Source organism: Oncorhynchus tshawytscha, linkage group LG18, assembly GCF_018296145.1.
Source record: "Oncorhynchus tshawytscha isolate Ot180627B linkage group LG18, Otsh_v2.0, whole genome shotgun sequence".
NCBI lineage: Eukaryota > Metazoa > Chordata > Actinopteri > Salmoniformes > Salmonidae > Oncorhynchus > Oncorhynchus tshawytscha.
This window is the reverse complement of record NC_056446.1, coordinates 42533994-42548409: the sequence shown is the minus strand read 5'-3', so window position 1 is coordinate 42548409 and position 14416 is coordinate 42533994. Positions and strand designations below refer to the sequence as shown.

The 14416-nt window shown below is 44.0% G+C and overlaps 1 protein-coding gene across 1 annotated transcript in view; it reads left to right on the top strand.

Moving 5' to 3' along the window:
* The first annotated feature begins 4913 nt into the window (after nt 1-4913).
* LOC121839939 (protein phosphatase 1 regulatory subunit 14C-like) overlaps nt 4914-14416 on the top strand; it is a 38859-nt gene continuing 29356 nt past the window's right edge. Inside the window, exon 1 of the mRNA XM_042300524.1 lies at nt 4914-5312. Coding sequence (XP_042156458.1) covers nt 5079-5312 — 234 coding nt within the window. The 5' untranslated portion in view covers nt 4914-5078. The remainder of the gene's footprint in view (nt 5313-14416) is intronic.

Sequence of the window (14416 nt, the reverse complement as noted above, 5' to 3'; positions counted from 1 at the left end):
TTGTAAAGGACTCCATTTTGTTGGTCTCCATAGTTACCCAACTGTTCTGTCTGTATATGTCAATAAAACAAATTAATGTTATCTGGAAGATGAGTTTGTCAGAATTTGTCTTCTCAGTTTGAGAATTTTTCTGATGTTATTACACATTCGACCATCAGAGGGCAGACTAAACCACAACCTACGTGCCTGCGTGCGTACGTGCGTGCGTGCGCTGTGGTTATATAGCTCGGTTGGGGAGAAGCACAGGGCTCTGATTGGGGACAGATTTAGTTTAGAGCGTTTGTGATCGTCTTATATAAGCTCGGGTATTAATGACAGTCTCCCTCAGCTCTTTGCTGCCTTTGGGAGAGGACAGGGTCTGCAGAGAGACGGATCGGTCCAAGTTAAACCTACAGGGAGACAGGGATGTGTCTGTCCCAAATTGCACTACTTCCTTTCCACTTCATAGGGAACGGGGTGTTATTTGAGATGCTGCCTTGGTTAGTAGGGAGACTGAGGGGGCTGGGTAGGTAACCCCAACAACAGACTCCACTTTACAATGTACAGATCACTAATCATTTATAGTCTAAGCAAATGTTGAGGGTGGAAAAATATACACAACAAGATATATAAACTCAACATGCAAAGTGTTGGTCCCATGTTTCATGAGCTGAAATAAAACATCCCAGAAATGTTAGACAAAAAGCTTATTTCTCGCAAATGTTGTGCACAAATTTGTTTACATCCCTGTTAGTGAGCGTTTCTCCTTTTACCAAGATAATCCATCCACCTGACAGCTGTGGCATATCAAGAAGCTGATTTAAACAGCATGGTCATTACATAGGTGCACCTTGTGCTGGAGACAATAAAAGGCAACTCTCAAATGTGCAGTTTTGTCACACAACACAATGCCACAGATGTCTCAAGTTTTGAGGGAGCGTGCAATTGGCATGCTGACTACAGGAATGTCCACCAGAGCTGTTGCCAGATAATTTAATGTTAATTTCTCTACCATAAGCCGCGTCCAAAGTCGTTTTGGAGAATTTGGCAGCACGTCCAACAGGCCCCACAACCGCTGACCATGTGTAACCACGCCAACCCAGGACCTCCACATCAGGCTTCTTCGCCTGCGGGATCATCTTGAGACCAGCCGCCCGGGAAGCTGATGAAACTGAGGGGTATTTCTGTCTGTAATAATGCTATTTTGTGTGGAAAAAATGAATTCTGATTGGCTGAGCCTGGCTCCCCAGTGGGTGGGCCTATGCCCTTTCAGGTGAAATCCCTAGATTAGGGCTGAATTTATTTCAATTGACTGATTTCCTTATACGAATTAACTCCGTAAAATCGTTGATATTATTGCATATTGCTTTTTTCTATTTTTTGTTCATTATAAGTGCCAGATCTAATGTAAGAACCTGATCAATTTGCTTAAAACTAATTTAATAAAATATTTAAAGGTTGGGCCTTTCTAAAAGGTCAAAAGGTTTAAACGTTGTTATTTGTTCAACATGCAGGTATTTGTTCCATCTCGGCACTAACACATTTGATTCAGCATAATGAATGGTTGGGTCCTTTTTACAGTGTAATAAACACTAACAAGCGTTGTTGTTAATTGTAATAACTCAATTACACTATAATAATAATAACATGGCAACTGGTGGTAATTGCAGTCTGTAATTACAGAAGTATAACAACGAATGCTAAACTAAATTCACCAATCGACTGTTTTTAGTTTCTCCTCCACTGCATTGCATTCAGTTGTAATCTCTTGTGATGCGCTGGGTGTCCCGAGACACAGTCTCTAATTATGTTAATTACCCCATGAACGCACAGTCTTCAAAATGTCCGCTGAATGTTGTTGATAGAACTTGTACCATTTGTGTTAAACTTGTTTTCACAAAAACCAGATCAGCTAAAGGTCAAGCTGGGGTCTACTGTACGCGTGTAGTGGGAAGATAACCAAATCAGATTACTTGTCTGCACAAGTACAATGTAATTACTAGGTGTTACACGTGATTTAGCTAGGGATAGGGGGCAGTATTTTCACGTCCGAATGAAAAGCGTGCCCAAAGTAAACTGCCTGTTACTCAGGCCCAGAAGCTAGGATATGCATATAATTGGTAGATTTAGATAGGAAACACTCTAAAGTTCCTACAACGGTTAAAATAATGTGTGTGAGTATAACAGAACTGATTTGGCAGGCGAAACCCCGAGGACAAACCATCCAGGGGAAGAAAAAATATATATATATATTGAAAGCCCTATTTAATAGGAACCTGGAACTGGAGCGTGCTTCACGTTGTTTTTATCTGGTATTGAACACGGTATATTCCATCTTAATTTTTTGCGATTATTTACGTTTTAGGACACCTTAGGTTGGATTAGGAACGTTGTTTGAAATGTTTGGACCAAGTTTACAGGTAACTTATTAGATACTTTGTAGGCATGTTGGAACTGCTGTATTTCTGAATCAAACGCGCCAAATAAATGGACATTTTGGGGATATAAAGGACATTATAGAACAAAAGGACCATTTGTGATGTTTCTGGCACATTTTGGAGTGCCAACAGCAGAAGATCTTCAAAGGTAAGGCGTTTATTATGTCGTTATTTCTGACTTTTGTGTCGCCACCTCCCTGGTTGAAATTATTTTCATGTGTTTGTAGGCGGGGCACTGTTCTCAGATAATCGCATGGTGTGCTTTCACCGTAAAGCTTTTGTGAAATCTGACACTGCGGCTGGATTATCAAGAAGCTAAGCTTTATTTTGATGTATAACACTTATATTTTCTTGAATGTTGAATATTGATATTTAATTTCACTGGATGTTGTCAAATCGATCCCGCTAACGGGACTGGTGCGCGAAGGTTAAAATGAAGTGTTACTTTATAGTTATTTACTTATTAGCAATTTCTATACAATTACTTACTACTCATTGCCAAGTGTAAATACCTACAAACAAAAGGTGAACTTCTCCTTTAGTCAACTTTATTGCAACATGTAAAAAATACCTTACATTTCTTACCAAATGACAAGTGGTAGATAGATGGCTAATTTAGAAAACACAGCATTACAAGTAACAATGGAAATGGACAACTCTGTCTTCATCGGTTTCTCTCTTAGCTACCTAGGTAGTTGTATTATCCGGCTAACGATAATAGCGCTTGCTAACACTAAGTTAGGCTGCAGTATCTCTTTTAGCTGCATTGCAAATTAGCTAACATAACTCATAGTGTGTTTATACAAGTAGCTGGCTAGTCTGTCTCACGTAATACCCATTATAGCCAAGACCATCGAGCCCAATTAACATTAGCTAGCTAGTAGCGACTATAGCATAGCTATTTGCCAGCTTTAGGTTGCTAGCTAGTCAAAAGTTAGAAAGCTAGCTAATCCAAAATAACTCAGCAGATTGCATGGAAAGTCTGCTCTGCAGGTGGTAACTAGCTAGCCTAGTTGGTAGGCCTAACAAAAGAAGCTAATGTTAGCCAGCTACAGTCCACTGTTCCTAGGCCGTCATTGAAAACAATAATTTGTTCTTAAACATACTTTCTATCTCCAGTGTTGAAGTTCTTGTCTTGCCTGCAACACTTTGTTTCTTTCACAGAAATCTGCGGCAGGGTAGCCTAGTGGTTAGAGCGTTGGACTAGTAACCTAGTAGGTTGCAAGTTCAAATCCCTGAGCTGACATCTGTCGTTCTGCCCCGGAACAGGCAGTTAACCCACTGTTCCTAGGCCGTCATTGAAAACAATCATTTGTTCTTAACTGACTTGCCTGGTTAAAAAAAGAATACAAAATAAAAATCTCTCGCCTGTGTTTTGCACACTGACCTTCTCGACCTGTTCTTTGTGCACAGTCACATGATGTCAGCAAATTTGGGTCTAATCAAGGTATTATTTTGAGCGTGTTGAGCAAATGGGTAGATCTTAACATGATGCCTTAATTCCTGGGATAGATAACTAATTGCAACATCCCAAAGTGAAGTCTGAGATTTCCCAGTTTCCAGTTGTCTTGAACTCACTGAAGTCTGAGATTTCCCAGTTCCCAGTTGTCTTGAAAGCAGCAGAAGTCATGCTGGATTGACAGCATGGCCAGTGTATTCAACCGTTGCTGTTCCATGGTGTTGCATGTGAATGTTTATCCTGTTAAGGTTGGAAAAGAGACCCTTAAACCCAGACTTGGACCACACACCCACAACACTGAATAGCAGGCTAATGATTGCTATGCAGCGCTTGCAGTTAGCCACAGATTCCATCCAGATTCCATCCAAACCACTCATTATTGAATTTGTGTAATGTTTATGTCCAATGGCCAATGAGCACCGATACGTTTTATCTATAATTTCTCTTCATATGATAATAATTTTTAAAGGATTTGCCAGTAGATTGTCAACCTTGATTTATGATGATGATGTTGTGAACTCCGTTTTGCTATTGGGCCTGGGAATCATACTCCAGAAGCCTTTGTTGCAGAGTTGTATCAATGAGGTGGGTAGTTTTTAATTGGTTTGTCACATCACATGATTTGTGCAGGCTGAAATGTGCAAGTGGAACCAGGGACCCTCTGCACACATCAACAACAGTCACCCACGAAGCATCATTACCCATCGCTCCACAAAGCCACGGCCCTTGCAGAGCAAGGGGAACCACTACCTCAAGGTCTCAGAGCAAGTGACGTCACCGATTGAAACGCTATTTAGCGCGCACCACCGCTAACTAGCTAGCCGTTTCACATCCGTTACACAAGCTGAAAAAATGTATGGATGCTATCTGAAACTTTAACATTTGTTTTTAACATTCATTGTTACACCTCTGTAATTACAGACTGCAATTACCATCAGTTAGTTACAACTATGTATTATCACAATGAATTACACCGTAATAAGGACCCTTTTAAAATGGAAGTGTTGCCTAATGGGTAAATCCATCATTGGTATTAGGCTGGCCGCTAGGCTATCACACACATCATCTCTGCCCTCCTCTGAGCGCGCTGTATTTTAAGTAGCAGGTGTTTTAAAAACGGTGTTCATTTCTTAGCCAGGCAGTACAGTAGCTCCCTCCGTCGCTCTCTCTCTCTCTGTCACACACACACACTAAACACTGCAATGTCAGCCGCCAGCACCGAGACGAGCGCCCCGTTGCCTGCGGCCGCCAGCCGGGTGTTCTTCCAGCCGCTGGCCGGGGTAGGGTGCGCTGGGTCCGGACCCATGCCGCGGGACGACCCCGTCCAGAGGAAGCAGGGGAAAGTGACGGTGAAATACGACAGGAAGGAGCTGCGGAAGAGACTGATCTTGGAGGAGTGGATTATTGAACAACTGAGCGATCTGTACGACTGTGAGGTGAGGAGAGAAGGGCTTTTCCCCGACCTGGCTGGTGGTATAATATATTAATATATTCCGTTGATTCCTCTGACTGTATGCTACATTTTATTATTGGTGATAGTAGGCTACTTTATAGTCTAGCAATCTGGTGCATAATATTTCTGTAGGCAGTAGCAGTAAATAAACCTAAACGCCCACGATAGTCTAGTCTCCTCTCCACTGGGTACTCTCTTAGAAAAAGCTTCCAAAAGGGGTCTTTGGCTGTCCCCATAGGATAACCTATTTTTTGGTTCCAGGTAGAACCTTTTTTTGGTTCCAGGTAGAATTGTCTTTGGAAACGGTTTTACTCATGGGTGCAACTTTCACTGGGGACGGGGGACATGCCCCCCACATTCTAAAATAGCATTTTTGCCCCCACCCCCACATTCTAAAATAGCATTTTTGCACCCCCCACAGATTTATCATTGTAATGTGATACAAAACGAGACGACAGAGGGCTTTAGGACCATGCGGACGGCCCCAGACGCCCCCCCCACCCCACACTCCAAAACCAAAGTTGTGCCCCTTTTGGAACTCAATAGTTCTACCTGGAACCGAAAATAGTTCTACCTGGAACTGAAAAGGGTTATCCTATGGGGCTAAGCCGAATAACCATTTTAGGTTCTAGATGGCACCTTTTTTTTGTAGTATGTGCTTTATCATAGCGAGGCCTTTAAATGATGTGGGATCAATAGTGTCTGACCTGAAGATAGATGTCTCCCACTCACAACAGGCAACACAGTGTGTTTGAAACAAAGTGGGCATTGCAAAAGGAGTGGGTGAATCAACAGCCATGTGTGTAAAATGAACACTCTATTATGGTTAGACCGCTCTTAGCCAGGTGCACCACGGCTTAACGTTTACGTGGCAGGTTAAGATGACTAACGTGGCAGGTTAAGATGACTAACGTGGCAGGTTAAGATGACTAACGTGGCAGGTTAGGAGACTGAGGTTAAGGTTAGGAAAAGGGATAGGGTTAAGCTTAGCTAAAATGTTACACTTCTGTTGACCCTCCCACTTCTGTTGACCCTCCCACTTCTGTTGACCCTCCCACTTCTGTTGACTCACTCACCTTCAGATACACTCCATGTATGCAGTTACCCAGGACTGTTTTTATGGGGGCTTTGGGTCGATTATTCAGCTCCCTTGCTCTCCCTGGTCAATTGTCCCCACTCCCCCAGGCTGCAGTGTCTCTTCCTGGGAAGGCAGCAGCGCAGTGAAGGTGGAGCAGAACAGATGAATGACAGAGGTCATGAAAGACACCACACAGCTTAACGCCTCAGACTCCTTTTGTAGCCTAGTAGGTTACAATCTGCCAGGCCCACCTTTACAATCTGCCAGGCCCACCTTTACAATCTGCCAGGCCCACCTTTACAATCTGCCAAGCACACCTTTACAATCTGCCAAGCACACCTTTACAATCTGCCAAGCCCACCTTTACAATCTGCCAGGCCCACCTTTACAATCTGCCAAGCCCACCTTTACAATCTGCCAAGCCCACCTTTACAATCTGCCAAGCCCACCTTTACAATCTGCCAAGCCCACCTTTACAATCTGCCAAGCCCACCTTTACAATCTGCCAAGCCCACCTTTACAATCTGCCAAGCCCACCTTTACAATCTGCCAAGTCCACCTTTACAATCTGCCAAGCCCACCTTTACAATCTGCCAAGCCCACCTTTACAATCTGCCAAGCACACCTTTACAATCTGCCAAGCACACCTTTACAATCTGCCAAGCACACCTTTACAATCTGCCAAGCACACCTTTACAATCTGCCAAGCCCACCTTTACAATCTGCCAAGCACACCTTTACAATCTGCCAAGCCCACCTTTACAATCTGCCAAGCCCACCTTTACAATCTGCCAAGCACACCTTTACAATCTGCCAAGCACACCTTTACAATCTGCCAAGCACACCTTTACAACCTGCCAAGCCCACCTTTACAATCTGCCAAGCACACCTTTACAATCTGCCAAGCCCACCTTTACAATCTGCCAAGCCCACCTTTACAATCTGCCAAGCACACCTTTACAATCTGCCAAGCACACCTTTACAACCTGCCAAGCCCACCTTTACAACCTGCCAAGCCCACCTTTACAATCTGCCAAGCCCACCTTTACAACCTGCCAAGCCCACCTTTACAACCTGCCAAGCCCACCTTTACAATCATAGAAAAGTGGTCTGTCAGTAGGCCTAAAGAGAGACAAACGGTGTTATGGGGATGTGATTTGGTGTTTTGGGGATGTGATTTGGTGTTATGGGGATGTGATTTGGTGTTTTGGGGATGTGATTTGGTGTTTTGGGGATGTGATTTGGTGTTATGGGGATGTGATTTGGTGCTATGGGGATGTGATTTGGTGTTATGGGGATGTGATTTGGTGTTTTGGGGATGTGATTTGGTGTTATGGGGATGTGATTTGGTGTTATGGGGATGTGATTTGGTGTCCTGAGCTTCCCAAGGTGTTTGTTCTCCTGGAAAGGTTTTAAAATAATCATCTCCCATCCTACTTACTGAGATTAAATGAGCAGGAGGCCCCTACGCAATGCTGGAATCCACATCAAATCTGTTTCAATTCATTCATGATGTCAACCAGAATAGTTTAGAATTATATGTTTTCCTTTTCTAAAAGAAAATACTGATTTGAAGGAAGGGTTAACGTCAGGTAGGTTAGATAATGGTTATTTTTGAATAGGACAGACTCCTCTGGTATGGGGTTCTAATACTGTGTCTATAGCCTCCTCTAGTATGGGGTTGTAATACTGTGTCTATAGTCTCCTCTGGTATGGGGTTGTAATACTGTGTCTATAGCCTCCTCTGGTATGGGGTTCTAATACTGTGTCTATAGTCTCTGGTATGGGGTTCTAATACTGTGTCTATAGCCTCCTCTGGTATGGGGTTGTAATACTGTGTCTGTAGCCTCCTCTGGTATGGGGTTCTAATACTGTGTCTATAGCCTCCTCTGGTATGGGGTTCTAATACTGTGTCTATAGCCTCCTCTGGTATGGGGTTGTAATACTGTGTCTGTAGCCTCCTCTGGTATGGGGTTCTAATACTGTGTCTATAGCCTCCTCTGGTATGGGGTTGTAATACTGTGTCTATAGCCTCCTCTGGTATGGGGTTCTAATACTGTGTCTATAGCCTCCTCTGGTATGGGGTTGTAATACTGTGTCTATAACCTCCTCTGGTATGGGGTTCTAATACTGTGTCTATAGCCTCCTCTGGTATGGGGTTCTAATACTGTGTCTATAGCCTCCTCTGGTATGGGGTTGTAATACTGTGTCTGTAGCCTCCTCTGGTATGGGGTTCTAATACTGTGTCTATAGCCTCCTCTGGTATGGGGTTCTAATACTGTGTCTATAGTCTCCTCTGGTATGGGGTTCTAATACTGTGTCTATAACCTCCTCTGGTATGGGGTTGTAATACTGTGTCTATAGTCTCTGGTATGGGGTTCTAATACTGTGTCTATAGCCTCCTCTGGTATGGGGTTCTAATACTGTGTCTATAGCCTCCTCTGGTATGGGGTTGTAATACTGTGTCTATAGTCTCCTCTGGTATGGGGTTCTAATACTGTGTCTATAGCCTCCTCTGGTATGGGGTTCTAATACTGTGTCTATAGCCTCCTCTGGTATGGGGTTCTAATACTGTGTCTATAGCCTCTGGTATGGGGTTCTAATACTGTGTCTATAGTCTCCTCTGGTATGGGGTTGTAATACTGTGTCTATAGTCTCCTCTGGTATGGGGTTCTAATACTGTGTCTATAGTCTCTGGTATGGGGTTCTAATACTGTGTCTATAACCTCCTCTGGTATGGGGTTGTAATACTGTGTCTATAGTCTCTGGTATGGGGTTCTAATACTGTGTCTATAGCCTCCTCTGGTATGGGGTTGTAATACTGTGTCTATAGTCTCCTCTGGTATGGGGTTCTAATACTGTGTCTATAGCCTCCTCTGGTATGGGGTTCTAATACTGTGTCTGTAGCCTCCTCTGGTATGGGGTTCTAATACTGTGTCTATAGCCTCTGGTATGGGGTTGTAATACTGTGTCTATAGCCTCCTCTGGTATGGGGTTGTAATACTGTGTCTATAGCCTCCTCTGGTATGGGGTTGTAATACTGTGTCTATAGCCTCCTCTGGTATGGGGTTGTAATACTGTGTCTATAGCCTCCTTTGGTATGGGGTTGTAATACTGTGTCTGTAGCCTCCTCTGGTATGGGGTTGTAATACTGTGTCTATAGCCTCCTCTGGTATGGGGTTGTAATACTGTGTCTATAAGCCTCCTCTGGTATGGGGTTCTAATACTGTGTCTATAGCCTCCTCTGGTATGGGGTTGTAATACTGTGTCTATAGCCTCCTCTGGTATGGGGTTGTAATACTGTGTCTATAGCCTCCTCTGGTATGGGGTTGTAATACTGTGTCTATAGCCTCCTCTGGTATGGGGTTGTAATACTGTGTCTATAGCCTCCTCTGGTATGGGGTTGTAATACTGTGTCTATAGCCTCCTCTGGTATGGGGTTCTAATACTGTGTCTATAGCCTCCTCTGGTATGGGGTTGTAATACTGTGTCTATAGCCTCCTCTGGTATGGGGTTGTAATACTGTGTCTATAGCCTCCTCTGGTATGGGGTTGTAATACTGTGTCTATAGCCTCCTCTGGTATGGGGTTCTAATACTGTGTCTATAGCCTCCTCTGGTATGGGGTTGTAATACTGTGTCTATAGCCTCCTCTGGTATGGGGTTCTAATACTGTGTCTATAGCCTCCTCTGGTATGGGGTTCTAATACTGTGTCTATAGCCTCCTCTGGTATGGGGTTCTAATACTGTGTCTATAGTCTCCTCTGGTATGGGGTTGTAATACTGTGTCTATAGCCTCCTCTGGTATGGGGTTCTAATACTGTGTCTATAGCCTCCTCTGGTATGGGGTTCTAATACTGTGTCTATAGCCTCCTCTGGTATGGGGTTCTAATACTGTGTCTATAGCCTCCTCTGGTATGGGGTTGTAATACTGTGTCTATAGCCTCCTCTGGTATGGGGTTGTAATACTGTGTCTATAGCCTCCTCTGGTATGGGGTTGTAATACTGTGTCTATAGCCTCCTCTGGTATGGGGTTGTAATACTGTGTCTATAGTCTCTGGTATGGGGTTGTAATACTGTGTCTATAGCCTCCTCTGGTATGGGGTTGTAATACTGTGTCTATAGCCTCCTCTGGTATGGGGTTGTAATACTGTGTCTATAGCCTCCTCTGGTATGGGGTTGTAATACTGTGTCTATAGTCTCTGGTATGGGGTTGTAATACTGTGTCTATAGCCTCCTCTGGTATGGGGTTGTAATACTGTGTCTGTAGCCTCCTCTGGTATGGGGTTGTAATACTGTGTCCATAGCCTCCTCTGGTATGGGGTTCTAATACTGTGTCTATAGCCTCTGGTATGGGGTTCTAATACTGTGTCTATAGCCTCCTCTGGTATGGGGTTCTAATACTGTGTCTATAGCCTCCTCTGGTATGGGGTTCTAATACTGTGTCTATAGCCTCCTCTGGTATGGGGTTCTAATACTGTGTCTATAGCCTCCTCTGGTATGGGGTTCTAATACTGTGTCTATAGCCTCCTCTGGTATGGGGTTGTAATACTGTGTCTATAGCCTCCTCTGGTATGGGGTTGTAATACTGTGTCTATAGCCTCCTCTGGTATGGGGTTGTAATACTGTGTCTGTAGCCTCCTCTGGTATGGGGTTGTAATACTGTGTCCATAGCCTCCTCTGGTATGGGGTTCTAATACTGTGTCTATAGCCTCTGGTATGGGGTTCTAATACTGTGTCTATAGCCTCCTCTGGTATGGGGTTCTAATACTGTGTCTATAGCCTCCTCTGGTATGGGGTTCTAATACTGTGTCTATAGCCTCCTCTGGTATGGGGTTCTAATACTGTGTCTATAGCCTCCTCTGGTATGGGGTTCTAATACTGTGTCTATAGCCTCCTCTGGTATGGGGTTGTAATACTGTGTCTATAGCCTCCTCTGGTATGGGGTTGTAATACTGTGTCTATAGCCTCCTCTGGTATGGGGTTCTAATACTGTGTCTATAGCCTCCTCTGGTATGGGGTTGTAATACTGTGTCTATAGTCTCCTCTGGTATGGGGTTGTAATACTGTGTCTATAGTCTCTGGTATGGGGTTGTAATACTGTGTCTATAGCCTCCTCTGGTATGGGGTTCTAATACTGTGTCTATAGCCTCCTCTGGTATGGGGTTGTAATACTGTGTCTATAGCCTCCTCTGGTATGGGGTTGTAATACTGTGTCTATAGCCTCCTCTGGTATGGGGTTGTAATACTGTGTCTATAGCCTCCTCTGGTATGGGGTTCTAATACTGTGTCTATAGCCTCCTCTGGTATGGGGTTGTAATACTGTGTCTATAGCCTCCTCTGGTATGGGGTTCTAATACTGTGTCTATAGCCTCCTCTGGTATGGGGTTCTAATACTGTGTCTATAGCCTCCTCTGGTATGGGGTTCTAATACTGTGTCTATAGTCTCCTCTGGTATGGGGTTGTAATACTGTGTCTATAGCCTCCTCTGGTATGGGGTTCTAATACTGTGTCTATAGCCTCCTCTGGTATGGGGTTCTAATACTGTGTCTATAGCCTCCTCTGGTATGGGGTTGTAATACTGTGTCTATAGCCTCCTCTGGTATGGGGTTGTAATACTGTGTCTATAGCCTCCTCTGGTATGGGGTTGTAATACTGTGTCTATAGCCTCCTCTGGTATGGGGTTGTAATACTGTGTCTATAGTCTCTGGTATGGGGTTGTAATACTGTGTCTATAGCCTCCTCTGGTATGGGGTTGTAATACTGTGTCTATAGCCTCCTCTGGTATGGGGTTGTAATACTGTGTCTATAGCCTCCTCTGGTATGGGGTTGTAATACTGTGTCTATAGTCTCTGGTATGGGGTTGTAATACTGTGTCTATAGCCTCCTCTGGTATGGGGTTGTAATACTGTGTCTGTAGCCTCCTCTGGTATGGGGTTGTAATACTGTGTCCATAGCCTCCTCTGGTATGGGGTTCTAATACTGTGTCTATAGCCTCTGGTATGGGGTTCTAATACTGTGTCTATAGCCTCCTCTGGTATGGGGTTCTAATACTGTGTCTATAGCCTCCTCTGGTATGGGGTTCTAATACTGTGTCTATAGCCTCCTCTGGTATGGGGTTCTAATACTGTGTCTATAGCCTCCTCTGGTATGGGGTTCTAATACTGTGTCTATAGCCTCCTCTGGTATGGGGTTGTAATACTGTGTCTATAGCCTCCTCTGGTATGGGGTTGTAATACTGTGTCTATAGCCTCCTCTGGTATGGGGTTCTAATACTGTGTCTATAGCCTCCTCTGGTATGGGGTTGTAATACTGTGTCTATAGTCTCCTCTGGTATGGGGTTGTAATACTGTGTCTATAGTCTCTGGTATGGGGTTGTAATACTGTGTCTATAGTCTCTGGTATGGGGTTGTAATACTGTGTCTATAGTCTCCTCTGGTATGGGGTTGTAATACTGTGTCTATAGTCTCTGGTATGGGGTTGTAATACTGTGTCTATAGTCTCTGGTATGGGGTTGTAATACTGTGTCTATAGTCTCTGGTATGGGGTTGTAATACTGTGTCTATAGCCTCCTCTGGTATGGGGTTGTAATACTGTGTCTATAGCCTCCTCTGGTATGGGGTTGTAATACTGTGTCTATAGCCTCCTCTGGTATGGGGTTGTAATACTGTGTCTATAGTCTCCTCTGGTATGGGGTTGTAATACTGTGTCTATAGTCTCTGGTATGGGGTTGTAATACTGTGTCTATAGTCTCTGGTATGGGGTTGTAATACTGTGTCTATAGTCTCTGGTATGGGGTTGTAATACTGTGTCTATAGTCTCTGGTATGGGGTTGTAATACTGTGTCTATAGTCTCTGGTATGGGGTTGTAATACTGTGTCTATAGTCTCTGGTATGGGGTTGTAATACTGTGTCTATAGTCTCTGGTATGGGGTTGTAATACTGTGTCTATAGTCTCTGGTATGGGGTTGTAATACTGTGTCTATAGCCTCCTCTGGTATGGGGTTGTAATACTGTGTCTATAGTCTCCTCTGGTATGGGGTTGTAATACTGTGTCTATAGTCTCCTCTGGTATGGGGTTGTAATACTGTGTCTATAGTCTCTGGTATGGGGTTGTAATACTGTGTCTATAGCCTCCTCTGGTATGGGGTTCTAATACTGTGTCTATAGCCTCCTCTGGTATGGGGTTGTAATACTGTGTCTATAGCCTCCTCTGGTATGGGGTTGTAATACTGTGTCTATAGCCTCCTCTGGTATGGGGTTGTAATACTGTGTCTATAGCCTCCTCTGGTATGGGGTTCTAATACTGTGTCTATAGCCTCCTCTGGTATGGGGTTGTAATACTGTGTCTATAGCCTCCTCTGGTATGGGGTTCTAATACTGTGTCTATAGCCTCCTCTGGTATGGGGTTCTAATACTGTGTCTATAGCCTCCTCTGGTATGGGGTTCTAATACTGTGTCTATAGTCTCCTCTGGTATGGGGTTGTAATACTGTGTCTATAGCCTCCTCTGGTATGGGGTTCTAATACTGTGTCTATAGCCTCCTCTGGTATGGGGTTCTAATACTGTGTCTATAGCCTCCTCTGGTATGGGGTTGTAATACTGTGTCTATAGCCTCCTCTGGTATGGGGTTGTAATACTGTGTCTATAGCCTCCTCTGGTATGGGGTTGTAATACTGTGTCTATAGCCTCCTCTGGTATGGGGTTGTAATACTGTGTCTATAGTCTCTGGTATGGGGTTGTAATACTGTGTCTATAGCCTCCTCTGGTATGGGGTTGTAATACTGTGTCTATAGCCTCCTCTGGTATGGGGTTGTAATACTGTGTCTATAGCCTCCTCTGGTATGGGGTTGTAATACTGTGTCTATAGTCTCTGGTATGGGGTTGTAATACTGTGTCTATAGCCTCCTCTGGTATGGGGTTGTAATACTGTGTCTGTAGCCTCCTCTGGTATGGGGTTGTAATACTGTGTCCATAGCCTCCTCTGGTATGGGGTTCTAATACTGTGTCT